The sequence below is a fragment of the Homalodisca vitripennis genome, chromosome 8, assembly GCF_021130785.1.
Source record: "Homalodisca vitripennis isolate AUS2020 chromosome 8, UT_GWSS_2.1, whole genome shotgun sequence".
Taxonomy (NCBI): domain Eukaryota; kingdom Metazoa; phylum Arthropoda; class Insecta; order Hemiptera; family Cicadellidae; genus Homalodisca; species Homalodisca vitripennis.
Window position 1 is genome coordinate 4423739 of NC_060214.1, and position 16648 is coordinate 4440386.

At 33.4% G+C, this 16648-nt stretch overlaps 1 protein-coding gene across 1 annotated transcript; it reads left to right on the forward strand.

Annotated features, from left to right (window-relative positions):
* Positions 1-794: 794 nt before the first annotated feature.
* On the forward strand, positions 795-15970 carry LOC124367222 (zinc finger protein 345-like). The gene is made up of 3 exons (XM_046823888.1): positions 795-984; positions 7951-8278; positions 14102-15970. The coding sequence occupies exons 1-3, from the start codon at positions 795-797 to the stop codon at positions 15762-15764; spliced, it is 2181 nt and encodes a 726-aa protein (XP_046679844.1). The 3' UTR covers positions 15765-15970.
* The last annotated feature ends 678 nt before the right edge of the window (positions 15971-16648 follow it).

Consider the following 16648-nt stretch of genomic DNA (forward strand, 5'->3'; position numbering starts at 1 on the left):
CAAGTTTATATATGTATAAGAAAACATACCTCTATAAACTAAACAGCGTAAGTTGTACAGACAGTTGTTCCTAATGTCTTGCCGTTCTTTAGTGCTGTTAAGTATAATGATATCTTTTATGTATCTACTCGGGATTGTAGGTACCCTACCGGAGTCTTTCATAGAAAGGTAATTTTCTTTGAAAAATTATATAATCCAATGCTAAAAACTGTCACCACTTCTTTAAAATAAGTGGTTGCGCTATCTAACGGAAGGTACAATGATTATAAATACATGACTGTACAGTTTTAAGTAAACTATATTGAATGAATTTAGGCAATAGTAAAAACATACTCAAAATTTAAGTGGTAATCAAAATTGGGTAATTATTGGATTATTCAAAGATTAAACTTAGCACTATCTGCAAATTACCACATATGACTATCGTTATCGCACCACATTTCTGTACTATCCAGATGGATGCAAGGTCTATTTTTTGTTTAAAGTTAAACTTCTTTGGAAGTATTTCTCATAACTACATCCCTATGATAAAATCTAAAAGGACTTCAAGAGATTATGTTGCAATTACTTAGCGATCTATAACAATAAAAAGGATATAAATGAACCACTTACTGTTCCAGTAGTAGATTAATTCTGTTTTACAACAGGGCCTTAGATCAGGGAGATAACGAACAGAGGTGACGTATATACCTATAAATCATAGTGTTCGCGTTATAGTACACAGTACGACATACAACGCTGACAATGTAAGCACTCTTAATACTCTCTGGTAAACTCAAACTGCCAAACTACAAATGCCAAAATTGAATGAAAACAAAACAAACATGGCAGATGTGATCCAAGACGTTGGTTATTTCAACGTCAAGGATGAATTAGTTTTTGTTGATGAAAATTTCTGTATTAACTTAGTAGAAGAAGAAGTTGTTAGCGAACCATTAGAAAATAAATTCATTGTTTTTGATAGTGTTTCCTCTGATGTGACCAGTAAGTACGATGGCTTGGCCACGGCATAACCTGATCGGTCATCAACAAACAATGTTTTCATATTTTCGTTCATATTATTCTAAATTGATTGGGCTTCTTTTAAAACTATTTCAGTGTTTATAAGAGAAGGTGTAAATGTAATGTAAATTAGTTTATTTATTTGGCTTTTATTTTAGTTGTAATTTTGATCTTAACCTAAGTAGGTGACTATTTTTTAATATTAGCCGTTTAGACAGTTTTTAATATTTTGTTAAAAATGTATCGAACCTTTACTGCAAAAGAAATAATCACTGTTAATTTAGGTTTTTATAATTCGACATCTTGTAGATTATATACAATAATAAACCTTTTTAACGCTTTTGATATATTTTTTTATTTCGTATGATGTACATTTCAAATTCTAAGAATTTATCATCAGGTACACTTTTAGGTTAAGGTTAATTATAAAAAATATATCAAAAGTGTTTATTATTGTATATAATTTTATCAAACACTTTGAGGCTACATCTGTAATCTTGTACCTTGTTGCACAGACCCACAGATATTACTATTAAAATAGTTGTTTTGTTATATTTAAATTTAAATGAAATTGTTATTAAGTATTGTAATCCTCTGAGGAGGTAAGGTACAAAACTTTTGAAGCATTGCTTAAAGCAGTGATATTGATAGGGAGTGATGAGAGCCGTTGTTGTGGGTGACAGTTCCATTCATTAAAAATCTACACATGTTGTCTGACTGCATTCCATTTTCCCAAATAATGATACAAAACACCTAAATCAGGGTAGATTTAATCACTAGTGTAGAGCAAGATAAATTTAATGGTGAGATTTTACCATTTTTCACAAAACAGGTTTTAAAAACGTTCAGGTAAATTAATTTACCAAAGATTTAAAAATGTCATAGCCTAAGTACTGAACCCTGTTAACCCTCTCTTTGGAGAAGGGCTCCAAAACTAACATCAAAAAAATATTACAGCCTTATTTATACTGTAAAAACCAAAGTAAGTTTGTGTAGTGTTTGCATTATTTACGTTAATTACAACAATCTACATTTACTTTTATAAATTTCTTAAAATATTGTTTTCATATCAGCCTACTAAATGCTGGTATAATGACACTCAGCCAAGTTCCATGGTTTAACATGAACCATCAGTAGATTACTTTTGAATTAATTATCAATAGATTGCTTGAACATCATAAAAACTCAACTTTGTAGAGATAAAATTTTAAGCAAAATTAAAAGTCTACACATAAATTAATATTTATTCTGATACCTTGCCAAATGGTACATTCACATTTGTGTATATTAAGTCAGTTTTCATTGTAGTGCTTGAATAATAACAGTGAGTTAGGGAGGGCACCACTACACAAGAGTGTGCTGAAATCAAATCTTGAAACCGACTGTTAAGATTGACTTTCCACTCTATTTTGTTTTCTCTATCAATAATAATATGTCAACGTTAAAATATCATACAGTTGTACTCTGTTTACAAATTTATTTATTCTGATATTTTCTTATTGCCATCATGATTACCTTAACACCGTTGTAAAGATAATCTGTAATGCTCAACAAAATTCCATGAAGTGACTTGCACCTTCATTGAACTCAGTATTGTTTATATATAGTAGTAAGGCTTCATGCAAACTTTCAAGTCTATAGATTAGTTTGTTTTCAAGATATTGTGTGGACAGACAAAAAGACAGAAAAAAAATTTTCCAGCTTCTCCAATGGATAAGCTTTGCCAAAAATAACTTGGATTAATCTTTAAAAATATAAAGAAGTCACCCCAATTTAAAAAATGGCTCCTCTAATGGTATCTCTAATTATCGCCCCATTCTTCTTGGAGGCAAATAATCAAATGTGTAATGAGCAATTTGGATTTAGGAGGAATAGAAACACAGACTTAGGCCATTAAATCGTTTGTGAATGCTGTGCTGTGGCCTTGGATGAGTCACAATTTACAGCTCATATTATTTATGAAGACTTTTGATTCTGTTAACCACAGATCTTTACTTGGTAAGATATGTTGTATTTGAATTAGGAATAATGCACTTAAATATGCAGTTGTATTTTAGTGAACTGTCATGAAAAAATTCAGGCAGCTCAAAGCTTATTTTAGTGTCCTACAGAACCAATCCTATTCGTACACTTATCATCCTTAATCCTTAATCCCTAAAGACCTTTCTCTTAATTTAATACTTGATAAATACTTGATACTTGATAATACTAGATAAAAAAAAAACTTTTGCTAATGATACAAGTCTCCCTCTAATCAATAAAACTTTTACTGAATTAGAAAAAAATACAATAGAACCAATATTATTATAAGCTTAAAAAATGGTCTGAAACAAATGGACTTTTACTAAATATATCTAAAACAAACATTATAGTTTTGAAAAAAACCGTAGTTCAAAAAAACCTTTCTTACAGAACTAAATTTCTAGGAATACAAATTGGTCATTCATTAAATTTTTAAGAACACAACTAATATTTCTCCAATTTATTTAGATTGGCAATGAAGATTTTGGCTAAAGCAGTTTCTCTGGAAAGTCACAAAACTGTTTGTTTTTTACTATATCCGACAACAGTTGTAGTTTTGTTATTAATATTTAAAAGTATCCCAGTTTCTGATAAAAACACTATGTTCAAGAATCAAGAACTTTATTTTCCATTGAGTAAACAAGTTACAATAGGCATCGACCCGAAGCCAACATATCACAGCTCTTGTACTCTTCAATAGTATAAAATGCTTTACTCTTAAACCAGCTATATTTCTAAGAGCTATATTACCTGTTACTAGGAAGTGACCTAATGGAAATTATCAATTTATTTTACACAGTAAAACTTGTTTATTATTAAAACATTTATTCAGTCTAGTATGGGGTTTAACAACATTTAGTTTTTGTCTAGTATTGTGGTCATGAATTGAATCGGCATCATTCAAATTGTCAATATTCGCTTTACCATAGTTCAAGTTACAGTTAATATAGATACAGGAAAGAGTCATAATGTTAATTTATTGAAGAGTTGTTATGCATGAGTCTAACTTGGATAATCTACTTATTATTCTGAGCCTTCTTTTGCCAAATAAAGACCTTTTTAGCTGAACTTGAATTACCTCAAAGGCGTATACCATAGTTTAAATGAGTATGAAAAACCAAAGTATATCATGACAAGAACCTCCATATTCACACAATCCTTCAACCTCCTTAAACTTAAAGTTACTCAAAAGATAAGTAATTTTGAACAGTTTTTTACAAAGGTGATAGACATGTTCATCCCAATAGAATTTGCTGCCTAAGTGGATATCAAGCGGTTTTACAGTTTTAAATAGATAATTTTTTACATCTGATAATTGGTTTTTTAATGTAAATATTATTTGTTTAGTCTTGATATCTTCAAGGACGAACTCAAATTGTAGAATTTCAGGAAGTAACCAATGGGATGAAGAACACATACAAATCAGAGCCTCAGCTGGTTAAGAGAGGAATACTCCAGGGGTCAGTGCTTGGTCCGGTCTTGTATGTTTTATTCAAAAATGACTTCCCTAGCATGATAAAAAAACACCACGTCTGAATGCATTATGTATGCAAATGACACCACTCTACTCTTACACAATGACAGCGCAGAGCAACTGAAAAAAGATTCCCTCACCCTACTAACCAGAACAAAAGAATACTGCAACCAAAATAATTTGGCCCTCAACCATGCAAAAACCGTCTGTATCAACTTCAGCCACAAAACAGAGCCATTAGCAGACTTAATGTGCCAACAGTAGAAGAATTCAAGCTACTAGGGATTACACTAGACACAGGCCTAACATGGAACAACCACATCAATGACCTCTGTAAGAAACTCAGCATTGGTGTTTATGTGGTAGGAAGAATTAGATGGATTGGAGATTTATTATCAGCTAAAACAGCATACCATGCTTTAATGGAGTCGCATATTCAGTATGGCCTTGTTGTTTGGGGAGAGACTTCTGAAAGCAACCTACACAGGATACTGATGTTGCAAAAAACAGCTATACGGATACTTGCCAATCTTAGACTCTTAGACAGTTGCAGGGAAGCTTTCAGATCGCTTGGGATATTGACTGTTGTAAACCTCTACATTAAAGCAGTAATTCTGTGGGTGAATAAGACAGATCTACCAAAAGGTACAAGTACCCACACCTACAACACCAGACGAGGAAGCAACTTCATTTTGCCAGCACACCACACTACCCAGTAGACTAGAAAACCATCTTACATTGGCCGGAAACTCCACAATGGCCTACTACAATTACTGAAGTCACTGAAGGGAAAGCAACTGAAAACAAAACTACATAAGTGGGTGATAGACAGACCAGCTTACTCCTTGAAGAAATTCCTCGAACTTGAACTACATCAATAACTTTAAGAATTTTATAATATTTTTATTTAATACTTTTTAGATAATAACAATTGGTGATAGACAGACCAGCTTACTCCTTGAAGAAATTCCTCGAACTTGAACTACATCAATAACTTTAAGAATTTTATAATATTTCTATTTAATACTTTTTAGATAATAACAATTTTACATGTTTTTATTCTAAATAACATTTTTACCAATTTTACTATGAAAAAACACTCCTGTATAATACTAGTTTTACATCATTTGATATAATAGCTATCTCTTAAGTTCAGACAAACTATTGTATCTAGCTTTAGGTTTTTTATTATTATTATTATTATTATTATTATTAGACACCATTGAAATTTCTTGATGAAACTGTAAATAAAGAATATTTTGAATTTGGATATCATTTACTAACATGTAATTATTTTAGAAAACTAGTATTTTGCCTGTTCAAATGATTTTTCAAACTTACATTTTACATCCAAGATATGTAAACCAAAGTTACTAATTGTTGTATCATATACATAGAGAACAGAGAGAGATGAAACATTATAAACAAAATCAATAAAAAAGGGTCCCAGTACAGAACTTTGTGGTACCCCTGCTATAACATTTGAAAATTGAGAATATTTATTTTGTATACAAACCATTTTCTTCTACCTGCAAGATAACTTTTCAATAGTCATAACTCTTTGTTTTAAATTCCATAATATTTTAGCGTTTTTGACAAGAAGACATGAGAAACCGTGTCAAACCCCTTAATCATATCAATCATACTTGATTGTACTAGCAATTAATTCCAAAACCATTAAGGACAAAATCTACTATTGCTTCTTCTGCTCCAGTTGTTGAATTTTTAGGTCTACAAGCAAATCGATAAGTGTAGAGAAAATTGTTATTTACAAAATATTCAAAAAGTTGTGGTACTATTCAAGATTCAATAATTTTACTTAAAATAGGTACAGTACAGTTGTAATGGGATGATAGTTTTCTGGTTTTTTTATGTCTCCTTTTTTATGAATGGGTGTAATTTTAGAAACCTTAAGACAACAGAGATAAATGAGTTGAAATGAAGTTACAATTAAATTGATTAAATTAAGTAAGTAGTACCACTAGTACATCAATAATATTTTTTTAAACATAATTTGAAAGACCATACACATCTTCGCTATGGGAGTTACTCATTTTACTTACAACAAATTTAACTTCATCAATCAGTTTCCATTTAAAAGTAATTGTAGGATGTAGCCGAGGAGATTTTGCCAAAATCAGAACTGAATTTATTATTCATATCTACTGCCACATTCACAAAATAGTTAATCAAAATGTCAGGACCAATTGGTATTAGTGGCTGTGTTATCGAATCCTGATTACACTTAGCTTTGGAAACTTCCAAATCGCCGCTTTAAATTGATTTTTTTAGTTTAAAATTAGTTTGCTATTCACTGCAATTTTTGCCCTTTTAATGGCCTGGTTGTAATGCTTTTGAAAATTCTTAAAATATGCCTTTTCCACTAAACTAGAGGAATTTTTCCATTTATCGTACAAAGCTAATAGTTGATTTCTCAAAATATTTAATTCTGATGTGAACCAATCCCCCTTATTAATTTTCTTAGTTTATTTATCACAGATATCTTTGGGCAATACATAATAAAATAAACACTTAAAATATTTATAAATAAATTAACAACAACATGTAGATTACAATTACTGTATTATATAGTATGGCTCATTTAAGATAACTTAAATGTTCATGTAAATTATTAGTCTTTCAGAGGAAATTAAACGTTTGGTACAACTTTCATTTGTTTTCTTTAACTGTTGTCTATTTTTTATATTCTTGGTAAAATTAACCCATAAGCCAGCATGGTCTGATATTGTCTTGTTCAAGTAAAGAGTAGCCCAAAACCTTTATTATCCACATTTCTGAAAATATTGTCCAAACAGGCTAAATCTCTGGTTGGCTTAAAATTTGTTGGAAATAAGTTAAAAGATCTACTATTGCTATGTAAAAAATACTGAACATTTAACATATGAGTCTCTAAAATATTAACATTAAAATCTCCTGTTAATGTACAATGTTTGGAAGATTTAGATATTATATGCATCATTAAACCTTCTAATTTATCCAAGAAAACCTTAAAATCTGAGTTTGGAGTTTTATAAATGGCAACAATGATAAGATGCAATAGTTGTATTGTTGAGGCTTCACAAATAAAATCAGTGGAATACTGGGATAAGTCTATCACATCAAACTTGAAACCTCTCTTAACATAAATTGATGACCCACCATGAGTAAATGGCAATGCTCTACAATAACTAGTTGCATATAGAAAATTTTCTGGGACATACAGCGAAATTTCATCTTCCGTCAGCCAATGTTCATCAAGCAAAGCACGTAGAGATCTAATATTTAGTGTAGACACATGTATCTTACAATATGTTGACACCTAACTATTTTAAGTTAAACATTGATTAGCACAATTTATACTTGTTCTAAAAAAACTGTTATTACGATTTTTACATACATAAAAGTGCATATGCACCAGTATAAAAATGTACATAATAGGTATGTTGTTGCAGGTTCAGTTCCTAATGCGGAAATAAGGCTGGAGTGTGAAACTTCATCAGAGTCAAATTTTAGCAATGGAGATCATTTAAATAATATCACAGAAGTAAAAAATAAAAACCATAGGGATGTAGATAATTTTGACAGTTTAACCGAAGTAAAAAATAAAGATACATTTGATAGTGATTTAGATAGTTTTGATTGTATCACTGAAGTAAAAAATGAAGATACGTTTGACTCAGCTGTTCACTCATCACCTGGAAATCCAAATGAAAGTTCCACAGAAGAGAATGATTCACTTCATAGTACACAGTCCTTTAACTCTGATGAAAATCATGCTAGGTAAGATTGGTACAGTAGAAAATAATGTAGAAAATGGACAATTCTTTATTAAAAATTTTTTTGAAATATGTTACAGAGTCAAGAAAAAATGAAAAAAAAGATTGGGAAGTGATAGGGAAATTTTGAATTGGATAAGATCATATTCCAATGTAAAGTTGAACATTCTGTGTGAAGAACTCATTCAGCGTGTAGAAAGCCCTCTCTTCCAGCCAGCATCGAAAATTCCTCTTCATGGCAGCAGTGTTGCTTGTTTTCAGCCTGTCTGGCAGCTTATTGAACAGCTTCACTCCAGCATATGATGGTTTCTTTTCAAATAGTGCTGTTCTTAGGACTGGTAGTGTGTAGAAAGTCCTCTCTTCCAGCGAGCATCGAAGATTCCTCTTCACGGCAGGGTGTTGTCCTTTATCAGCATGTCTGGCAGCTTATTGAACAGCTTCACTCCAGCATATGATGGTATCTTCTCAAATAGTGCAGTTTTGTGGAGTGGTAGTGTGTAGAAAGCCCTCTCTTCCAACCAGCATCAAAGATACCTCTTTGCTGCAGCGGTGTTGTCCTTTTTCAGCCTGTCTGGCAGCTTATTGAACAGCTTTACTCCAGCATATGATGGTTTCTTCTCAAATAGTGCAGTGCTGTGGACTGGTAGCGTGTAGAAAGCCCTCTCTTCCAGCCAGCATCTAATGTTCCTCTTCACAGCAGCGATGTTGTCCTTTTTCAGCCTGTCTGTTACCTTATTAAACAGCTTCACTCCAGCATATGATAGTTTCTTCTCAAATAGTGCAGTTCTGTGGACTGGTAGTGTGTAGAAAGCCCTCTCTTCCAGCCAGCATCGAAGATTCCTCTTCATGGCAGCGATGTTGTCCTTTTTCAGCCTGTCTGGCAGCTTATTGAACAGCTTCACTCCAGTATATGATGGTTTCTTCTCAAATAGTGCTGTTCTGTGGACTGGTAGCGTGTAGAAAGCCCTCTCTTCCAGCCAGCATCGAAGAGTTCTCTTCATGGCAGCTGTGTTGCTCATTTTCAGCCTGTCTGGCAGCTTATTGAACAGCTTCACTCCAGCATATGATGGTTTCATCTCAAAAAGTGCAGTTCTGTGGACTGGTAGCCTGTAGAAAGCCCTCTCTTCCAGCCAGCATCGGTGATTCCTCTACACAACAGCTGTGTTGTTCTTTTTCAGCCTGTCTGGCAGCTTATTGAACAGCTTCACTCCAGCATATTATGGTTTCTTCTCAAATAGTGCTGTTCTGTGGACTGGTAGCGTGTAGAAAGCCCTCTCTTCCAGCCAGCATCGAAGATTCCTCTTCATGGCAGCGATGTTGTCCTTTTTCAGCCTGTCTGGCAGCTTATTGAATAGCTTCACTCCAGCATATGATGGTTTCTTCTCAAATAGTGCTGGTCTGTGGACTGGTAGCGTGTAGAAAACCCTCTCTTCCAGTCAGTTAGATGTTAGTAGAATACTGTCATCAGCATAGAAGACCATTTTACAATATTCTCGTAAATGTTCTGGAAAGTCATTAATGAACAAAATAAATAAAAGTGGTCTGAGTACTGAGCCTTGTGGAACACCTCTGCTTACTGGCAGAGGCTCAGATTGAAATGGTCTTGTAACTCCGTTTCCTTTAGGTTCACAATTTGTCTTCAATCCTTGTAGCTTGTAAACCACCTGAGTGGAGATTGTCGAATGCCAAAATTCTGGAGTTTAGCCAGTACAATATCCTAGACTTTACTATGGTCAAAGGTTTAAACTTAAACTAGTAATAGTATTGCCAATTTCAATGTTGTCTATAATGTATTCAATTAGGTCTATTATTGCAGTTGTTGTTGATTTTCCAGAAATTAATACATGCTGCTTATTAGTAATTGGCAGTTTTGGATAGTCGGTTCAGAGTTTTTATTTGTTATATCATTTAACTTTAGTGTTTCTTCAGCTACATTTGAAAAGTATGTATTAAAACAGTTAACTATTTCACTGATGTCTGTTAGGAGTTCCATGTCATGGCAGATTTCTGAATTAGTTGCTTCAGGTTCAGTTTTCCTCCTCCTTTAATTGTTAATAATTTTCCAGATGTCTTTCGATTTATTGTCAGCTTGGTAAATATGGGCTGCATTGGCTTCTTGCCTAGATTGTTTCAGATTTTCTTTTTTTCTGAGGCATCCTTTTTGTCATGTACATTTTTAGTCATGAGATTTATCTTGTATTTTAAGGAAATCGTATTTAAAATTTACCATTTATTTTGGATTAGGTGATCACTTTGCCTTTTACTTTCTTATTTTGAGTTTTAATTTTTGCTCATGTCCAGTCAAGAGCAGATAAAAGTGATGTGCTAAAATAGAAATATGCTTCAACATTAGAGGATTGGATAACGTCCCAGGTTTCAAGTGACAGTTGCTTTTTTAAGCTGAGTATATTGTATGTAGTTTTTATTATTTATTTCTTTAGACTTTTGTAATCTGTGGTCAAAAACACCCAATTATATTACAGCAAAATCAGCATGATTAAATACGTATATATTTGCATTATGTTTTCGTGCTATCTCAAATGTATTGAGTGAGATAACGAGGCCATATTTTCCAATACCCCGTTTCTATACATAACATTTCATTTTCATTGTGTTATTAAAAAATATTTTTATACCTATATGTATAAATATGACAAAGTTGGACACTCTCAGGAGCTTATAGTGTACATTCTTCAGGCTTTTACAGAACCATGTGGTGTCATTGACATAGTTTCAATGTATGAGGGTTACAAATTGCAACGGAAATTTTACTAATTCTTGTGGCTGGTAACCCAAAACGTTTTATTTGTGATTAGGGAATATATATGGTTTAAACCTAACTTTACATTATCTCAGCATTTTCATTAAAGAAGAATTACAGGGTCGGTTGGTTAAGGAGTATTTATAGTAAGTCTACAAAATTACTAACATTTTTGAGAATATACTCCTCTAATGGTGTCGTAATCGCTGATTTAAGTTTAGCTTGTCTTCAAAATGTCCTGACTAATAATATTCAATGACAGGGCTGCTATATAACAATGTACGTAAAACAATTGTTACTAGACTATGGAAATAAGTCAATTTTTATAAAAACACCAAATAACTTTATAGTAACGAAACATAGTGTTTTTACCATAAACCGTTATAGTTTGCTATTGTACAACCTCATCAACAGATTTCTTAAATGATGATTTGTACAACTGGCGACAAAGTGACTTTAATTACAGGTTTTGCAATCACGATTGCAACCTAATTTAAAAAATAACTACCTGACTCTAGGACATATCTGAGTCCCTACGAGCCTAACTGGGAGTATTTTCTATAATTTAACTGTTTTTAATTGGAGGTATACTAATGAAAACTTACCAAACCTAACTAATTGACAATCGGACCTACCTAAGGACTGGTCGGTTGTCCGAGAACCACCTGGCCTACCCCAAAGCCAACCTGTCTACCCTAGCCAACCACCATAACTTCCTTATTTTCTACCACAACTTCCTTATTTCATGTGTCCTCACCATAAATGTTTCCTTTTTAGGTTAGGTAATGTGGCTAAAGCATAGCATCTCAAAGGGACAGAATACGATAAGCGAACCCAATTTTTATATAGATATTATAAAGTAACGAATACTTTATATATTAAATAATAGTTAAGAAGTATCAACATATGTAAAATACTAGATAAGTCATAGGATTGAAATTAAATAGATTTATTTATAACACATATGGGATGTTTACATAGAGGAGGACAATATCTCAACATCTTAAATAATAAGGGAACCATAACCATCAAACAAACAGGTAGGATAGGTAGTAGGAATAATTTAAGTATTAACGAATCATACAAAACAAACATCAAAACCAAGAATAAACAGGTTATCATATTTCAATGATATTTTGGTTAGTTTTCTAAAGTTAACTAACAATGTAATTTAAATGAAGTCACTTAGTAAATATAATGTTCAAAATATTAAAATGTTTTTACGTTGATACTGATGTCTTAAGTAACTATTAAATTTATTAATTAGTATCATTTCATCATATCTCTGGCTGTATCTAAGCAAAACAGGTATTGTTTATTAAAATCAATTTAAAAACTGGGTCTGCTATCAAACTCTACCCTTCCAAAAATGTTAGACAACTAAAAATGAGGAAAGACTCATGAGGTTATAATTACTATAACATATAAGGTAGGTCTACATCCTTTATTTGATAATAGTATTGATAAAATTATTTCTAGCCTACTGGCGAGCATTTATTTATGTTCACGATTTGCGTCACTGATATTTATTAAAAAGCTGAATTGACGCAAAATGTGTTGGTGGATGCTCGGAGGACACCCCAAACAAAATCTTGCAGGACATGGTTTCTATCAGTTGGGATGGTAGATGAATAAAAGTACTTATTAAATTTCAACTTCTTCTAAGTTGATGGATAGATTCTTGGCTTATAATTAAGTTCTCGGATACCATAACCTCAAAGGCCATAGTCTAACCCGAGCTAAATTAGTTAAAAATAAAGTTCAATATTTGGTGATCAAAATAGAAAACAAGTATTACTATAATGCCAATCATAATCAAACCTTATCCTTCTTCCTCTCAAAGGATAGATCATCATACAACTGCGAAATTTATTTGTTTTCTTGGCAAAGGCCCCATGTTTTAGGGTACTAAAAAAATAAATTACAATAAAAGTGAGATATAAAAAAGGCGTTAAAGTATATTACAAAATTACAAACCAATAATGCGATTAGTGTACTGTTAACCTAATAATGATAATGATTAAGCTAAATGTTTAACATAAATTATAAAAATAAAAACGTATCTATTTTATTTATCATAAACAATATTGTTAATATCATTATAGCTTTAAACTTTTGTAATATTTTATTTATTTGCTTCATTAACAGGTATTTATTAAAAAGTCTTTAGATTTATAATTGAAATTACAAAGGTGAGTTGATTATTAACTCCTTTATTTGTAAGATACGTCAAGATGTCATAGGCATTTTGTGTTTGGACCCTATTTTCATGAAATAAAATGTGGAATTATAAAATTACAAGAATATTGACTTAATAAAAAAACATCAAAACAAAAGCCAGAGCAGGTAGACGGGGTTGGGAGCATGACAGTGTGTGCGAAGGTCACCAATCATGAGCAAACAATCTCCCACCTATTAGGGAGAAACTTCCCAAACGGGAAATGCTAATCTAGCGTTCCCCCTCATTTGTATTCTCCCCACCACTTTTCTTTTTTATGGGAAAAATTCAACAAATCAGTCTCAGAGCTTGGTAGGGTCCTATAGCAAGGCAACTACAGCTAAGATCCTACAGCCTTGCTGTGGGACTCTGAGCTATGATACTCTTCGCTATCAAATGTTTTGTTGTGGGACGCCCCAATGTGAGATTTTTACCTATGAGATTCTATGTTGTGGGATTCTTGATAGTTTCCTCGCTGTGAGACCCCATGAATTAAAAGGCATTATCAGAGTTAAACGAGTTTGAATTAAATAACAAAATGATATAAAGAACATTATACAGACTTAAGCACTGCAATAAACACATCATCAATCTAAAATAAGCATAAAATTGATTGTATATCCACAATAGCCGGTGGTGCACAACTCTAGGAAGAATAATACGCTGAGGTTCCCGTCTTTGTTTGATTTGGGCTGTAAGCCTTTCTTCAAACGAAGATACGAGGTGGACACTTCATTTCATTCTCTCGTCCCTGAGAATTACATTTGAGATAAGATCTGTTTAGTTCTTAAATTATCAGCAACTTATGTTAACTTAATATTTTTCCTTACTTCATTTCATTTTTACAGCTTTTCAAATGACCAGTTGGCGAGTCACAGGTTGGAACAGAATGGGAAGAGAGTGTGGGCTTGTAAACAGTGCGACAAGACCTTCATCTCCCGTAAGGGCTCCATCATTCACCAGCGGACCCACACAGGAGAGCGCCCGTTCACGTGCAACGTGTGCAACAAGAAGTTCATAGACAGCAGTACCTTGATGAAACATCAGGTTATCCACCAAGCCACCAGACCATTCTCCTGTTCTACTTGTCATCGAGGATTCAATCAGAAAGTGGCTCTGCAAAGGCACGAATCGACACATTCCTTACAACCGTTGTTCAACTGTAAATACTGTCCTAAAACTTTTCTTGTCCGAAGCAGTTTGCAGGCGCATGAAAACATTCATTCCAGGATCAAACCGTACGTTTGCAGTTTTTGTCCGAGCAGATTCCACACTTTGACTCTTCAGAAACAGCACGAGCGTGTTCACACAAATGAGAGACCGTATCAGTGCAATTACTGTCCAAAAGCTTTTAAAGATAGTGGTACATTGTTTAAACACCAAGTCATCCATTCGGGAGTGAAACCTTACAGTTGTCCTCTCTGTTCGAACGGATTCACTCAGAAAGTCGCTGTTCGGAAACACATTAGAACTCACGTGTTGAAGGGCGCATCGAAACAGTGTCAGATTTGTAAAGTGACTCTTATCAATCCTAATGAACTTTCTCTCCATTTGGAGAAACATGTTTTAGAAAATCCTCACTCGACGGCTAAACCTTCGACAAAGGTCGAGTCAAAACTGAAAACACAGAGAGTTCTATCGGAAACCAAGCCCGCAGACTTGAGCGATTTGGCCACTCTGTGTGATGTAGCGATCTCGACATCAGGGAACTATTTCTCTAACGCGCTGGACATAAATTCTGTCAGAGGAAGATTCTATTGCTTCTACTGTGGGATGAGGTACAAACGAGAGAGGACTTTGAACTCTCACCTCTTCGGGGTCCATCTATTCTGTGTATCGTGTTCTACTAAGTTCTACGATAGGGAAACTCTTGACTCTCACGATTGTAAAGGTCAGGCCCTAAATGGAGTTATCGGTAAAGTGACCAATAAACCAAAGATGAAGACAAACAAACAGTTCAGCTGTGAGAAGTGTTACAAATCGTTTAACTCACGGAACGGTTTCGTCATCCATCAAAGAAGTCATACGGGTGAGAGACCTTACGCATGTCGGTGGTGCGATAAAGCGTTCGGTGATTCCGCTACAAGGCACAAACACGAGCGGATCCACACTGGTGAGCGACCGTTCAAGTGTGTGAACTGTCCTCGAGCCTTCAACCAGCGAGCAGCATTACGAGCTCACCTCGGGACTCACAGCTGCAATCGAACGTTCAAGTGCGAATACTGTCCCTCCTCCTTCCGTTACTCCTCGTCGCTGTGTAAACACGTCGAAGCATGTCACAGTGATTCCCTGCAAGTGTCTTGTCCGCTCTGTGCCAAGGTATCTCTGGACCCCAACAGCTTGCACGATCACATAAGGTTTACTCATGTCGTCGAAGGGGAGTCTCATGTTTGTACCTTGTGCGACTCCGGTGTCTTCACACTCAGTGCGGAGTATTGTGACCATTTAGTTTGGCATGCCAAACAACATATCCTGGACTTTTACAGGCGGTACTCAATAGGTGTCATGTAAATATCTTGTCAAAGGTTTGTCTTCATATTAAGATAATTAGTTTTGTATTTTCGTTATATTTTGTAATATCGTATTGTACCTTAAATGAATTATTTATCTACTTCAGTTATTATTTTTTAATTATCTTAACAGTAATTTCTCTGTAATCCAGTCAATTGTGTACATATCCCTTTCATTTTCCCATAAACTACCATTATTTAATACAACTTTTAGTGTTCTTATTATGTCCAATGCTCTTTGCTGAATTTTAAATGAAGAGAAATTGTAATTGGTTCATAGACATAGAAGTAATTTTGAGAAATTTAATTATCTTTAAATGTAACAAGAGTTAATAAATTTCTCAGATATTCATACAGATTCATAATCACATTCAGATTGTACTGAAGTTTTTAGTAGTGAATTTTTTAATAAATTTCAAAATACTTGTAAAATTTAAAACAAAACATGAAGGGTGTAAGAAGCGCTTGTTAAAGCAGGAATAGTCACTAACCATGTGCCTCAAGTTTAATCTGAATGGTGTTATAAATCTGTTTGAATTTAAGAAAAATAATTTTCATTTCAGTGTTTTGTTTCATTTATATAATAACATAAAATTTCATATACTTATCTACAAATAATAAAATAATTTTACAAACGTTTCATTTACTTGAATATTACTACATTTCAATATTCTATATAACAATAAATAAAACTTCATAGAATAAAACTTTGAACAGGTATATTAACACATTTTAAGGGTGCAACCTTAGACTTCACAATCAATTAACTTACACTTTCATGGGTATCTTCACACAAGTAGAAACTAACCAGTGGCAAACATCTATAAATCTATTACCTTTGTTGTAAGGGCGCGACACAAGACTCGTATTGGTAATTGTGTACAT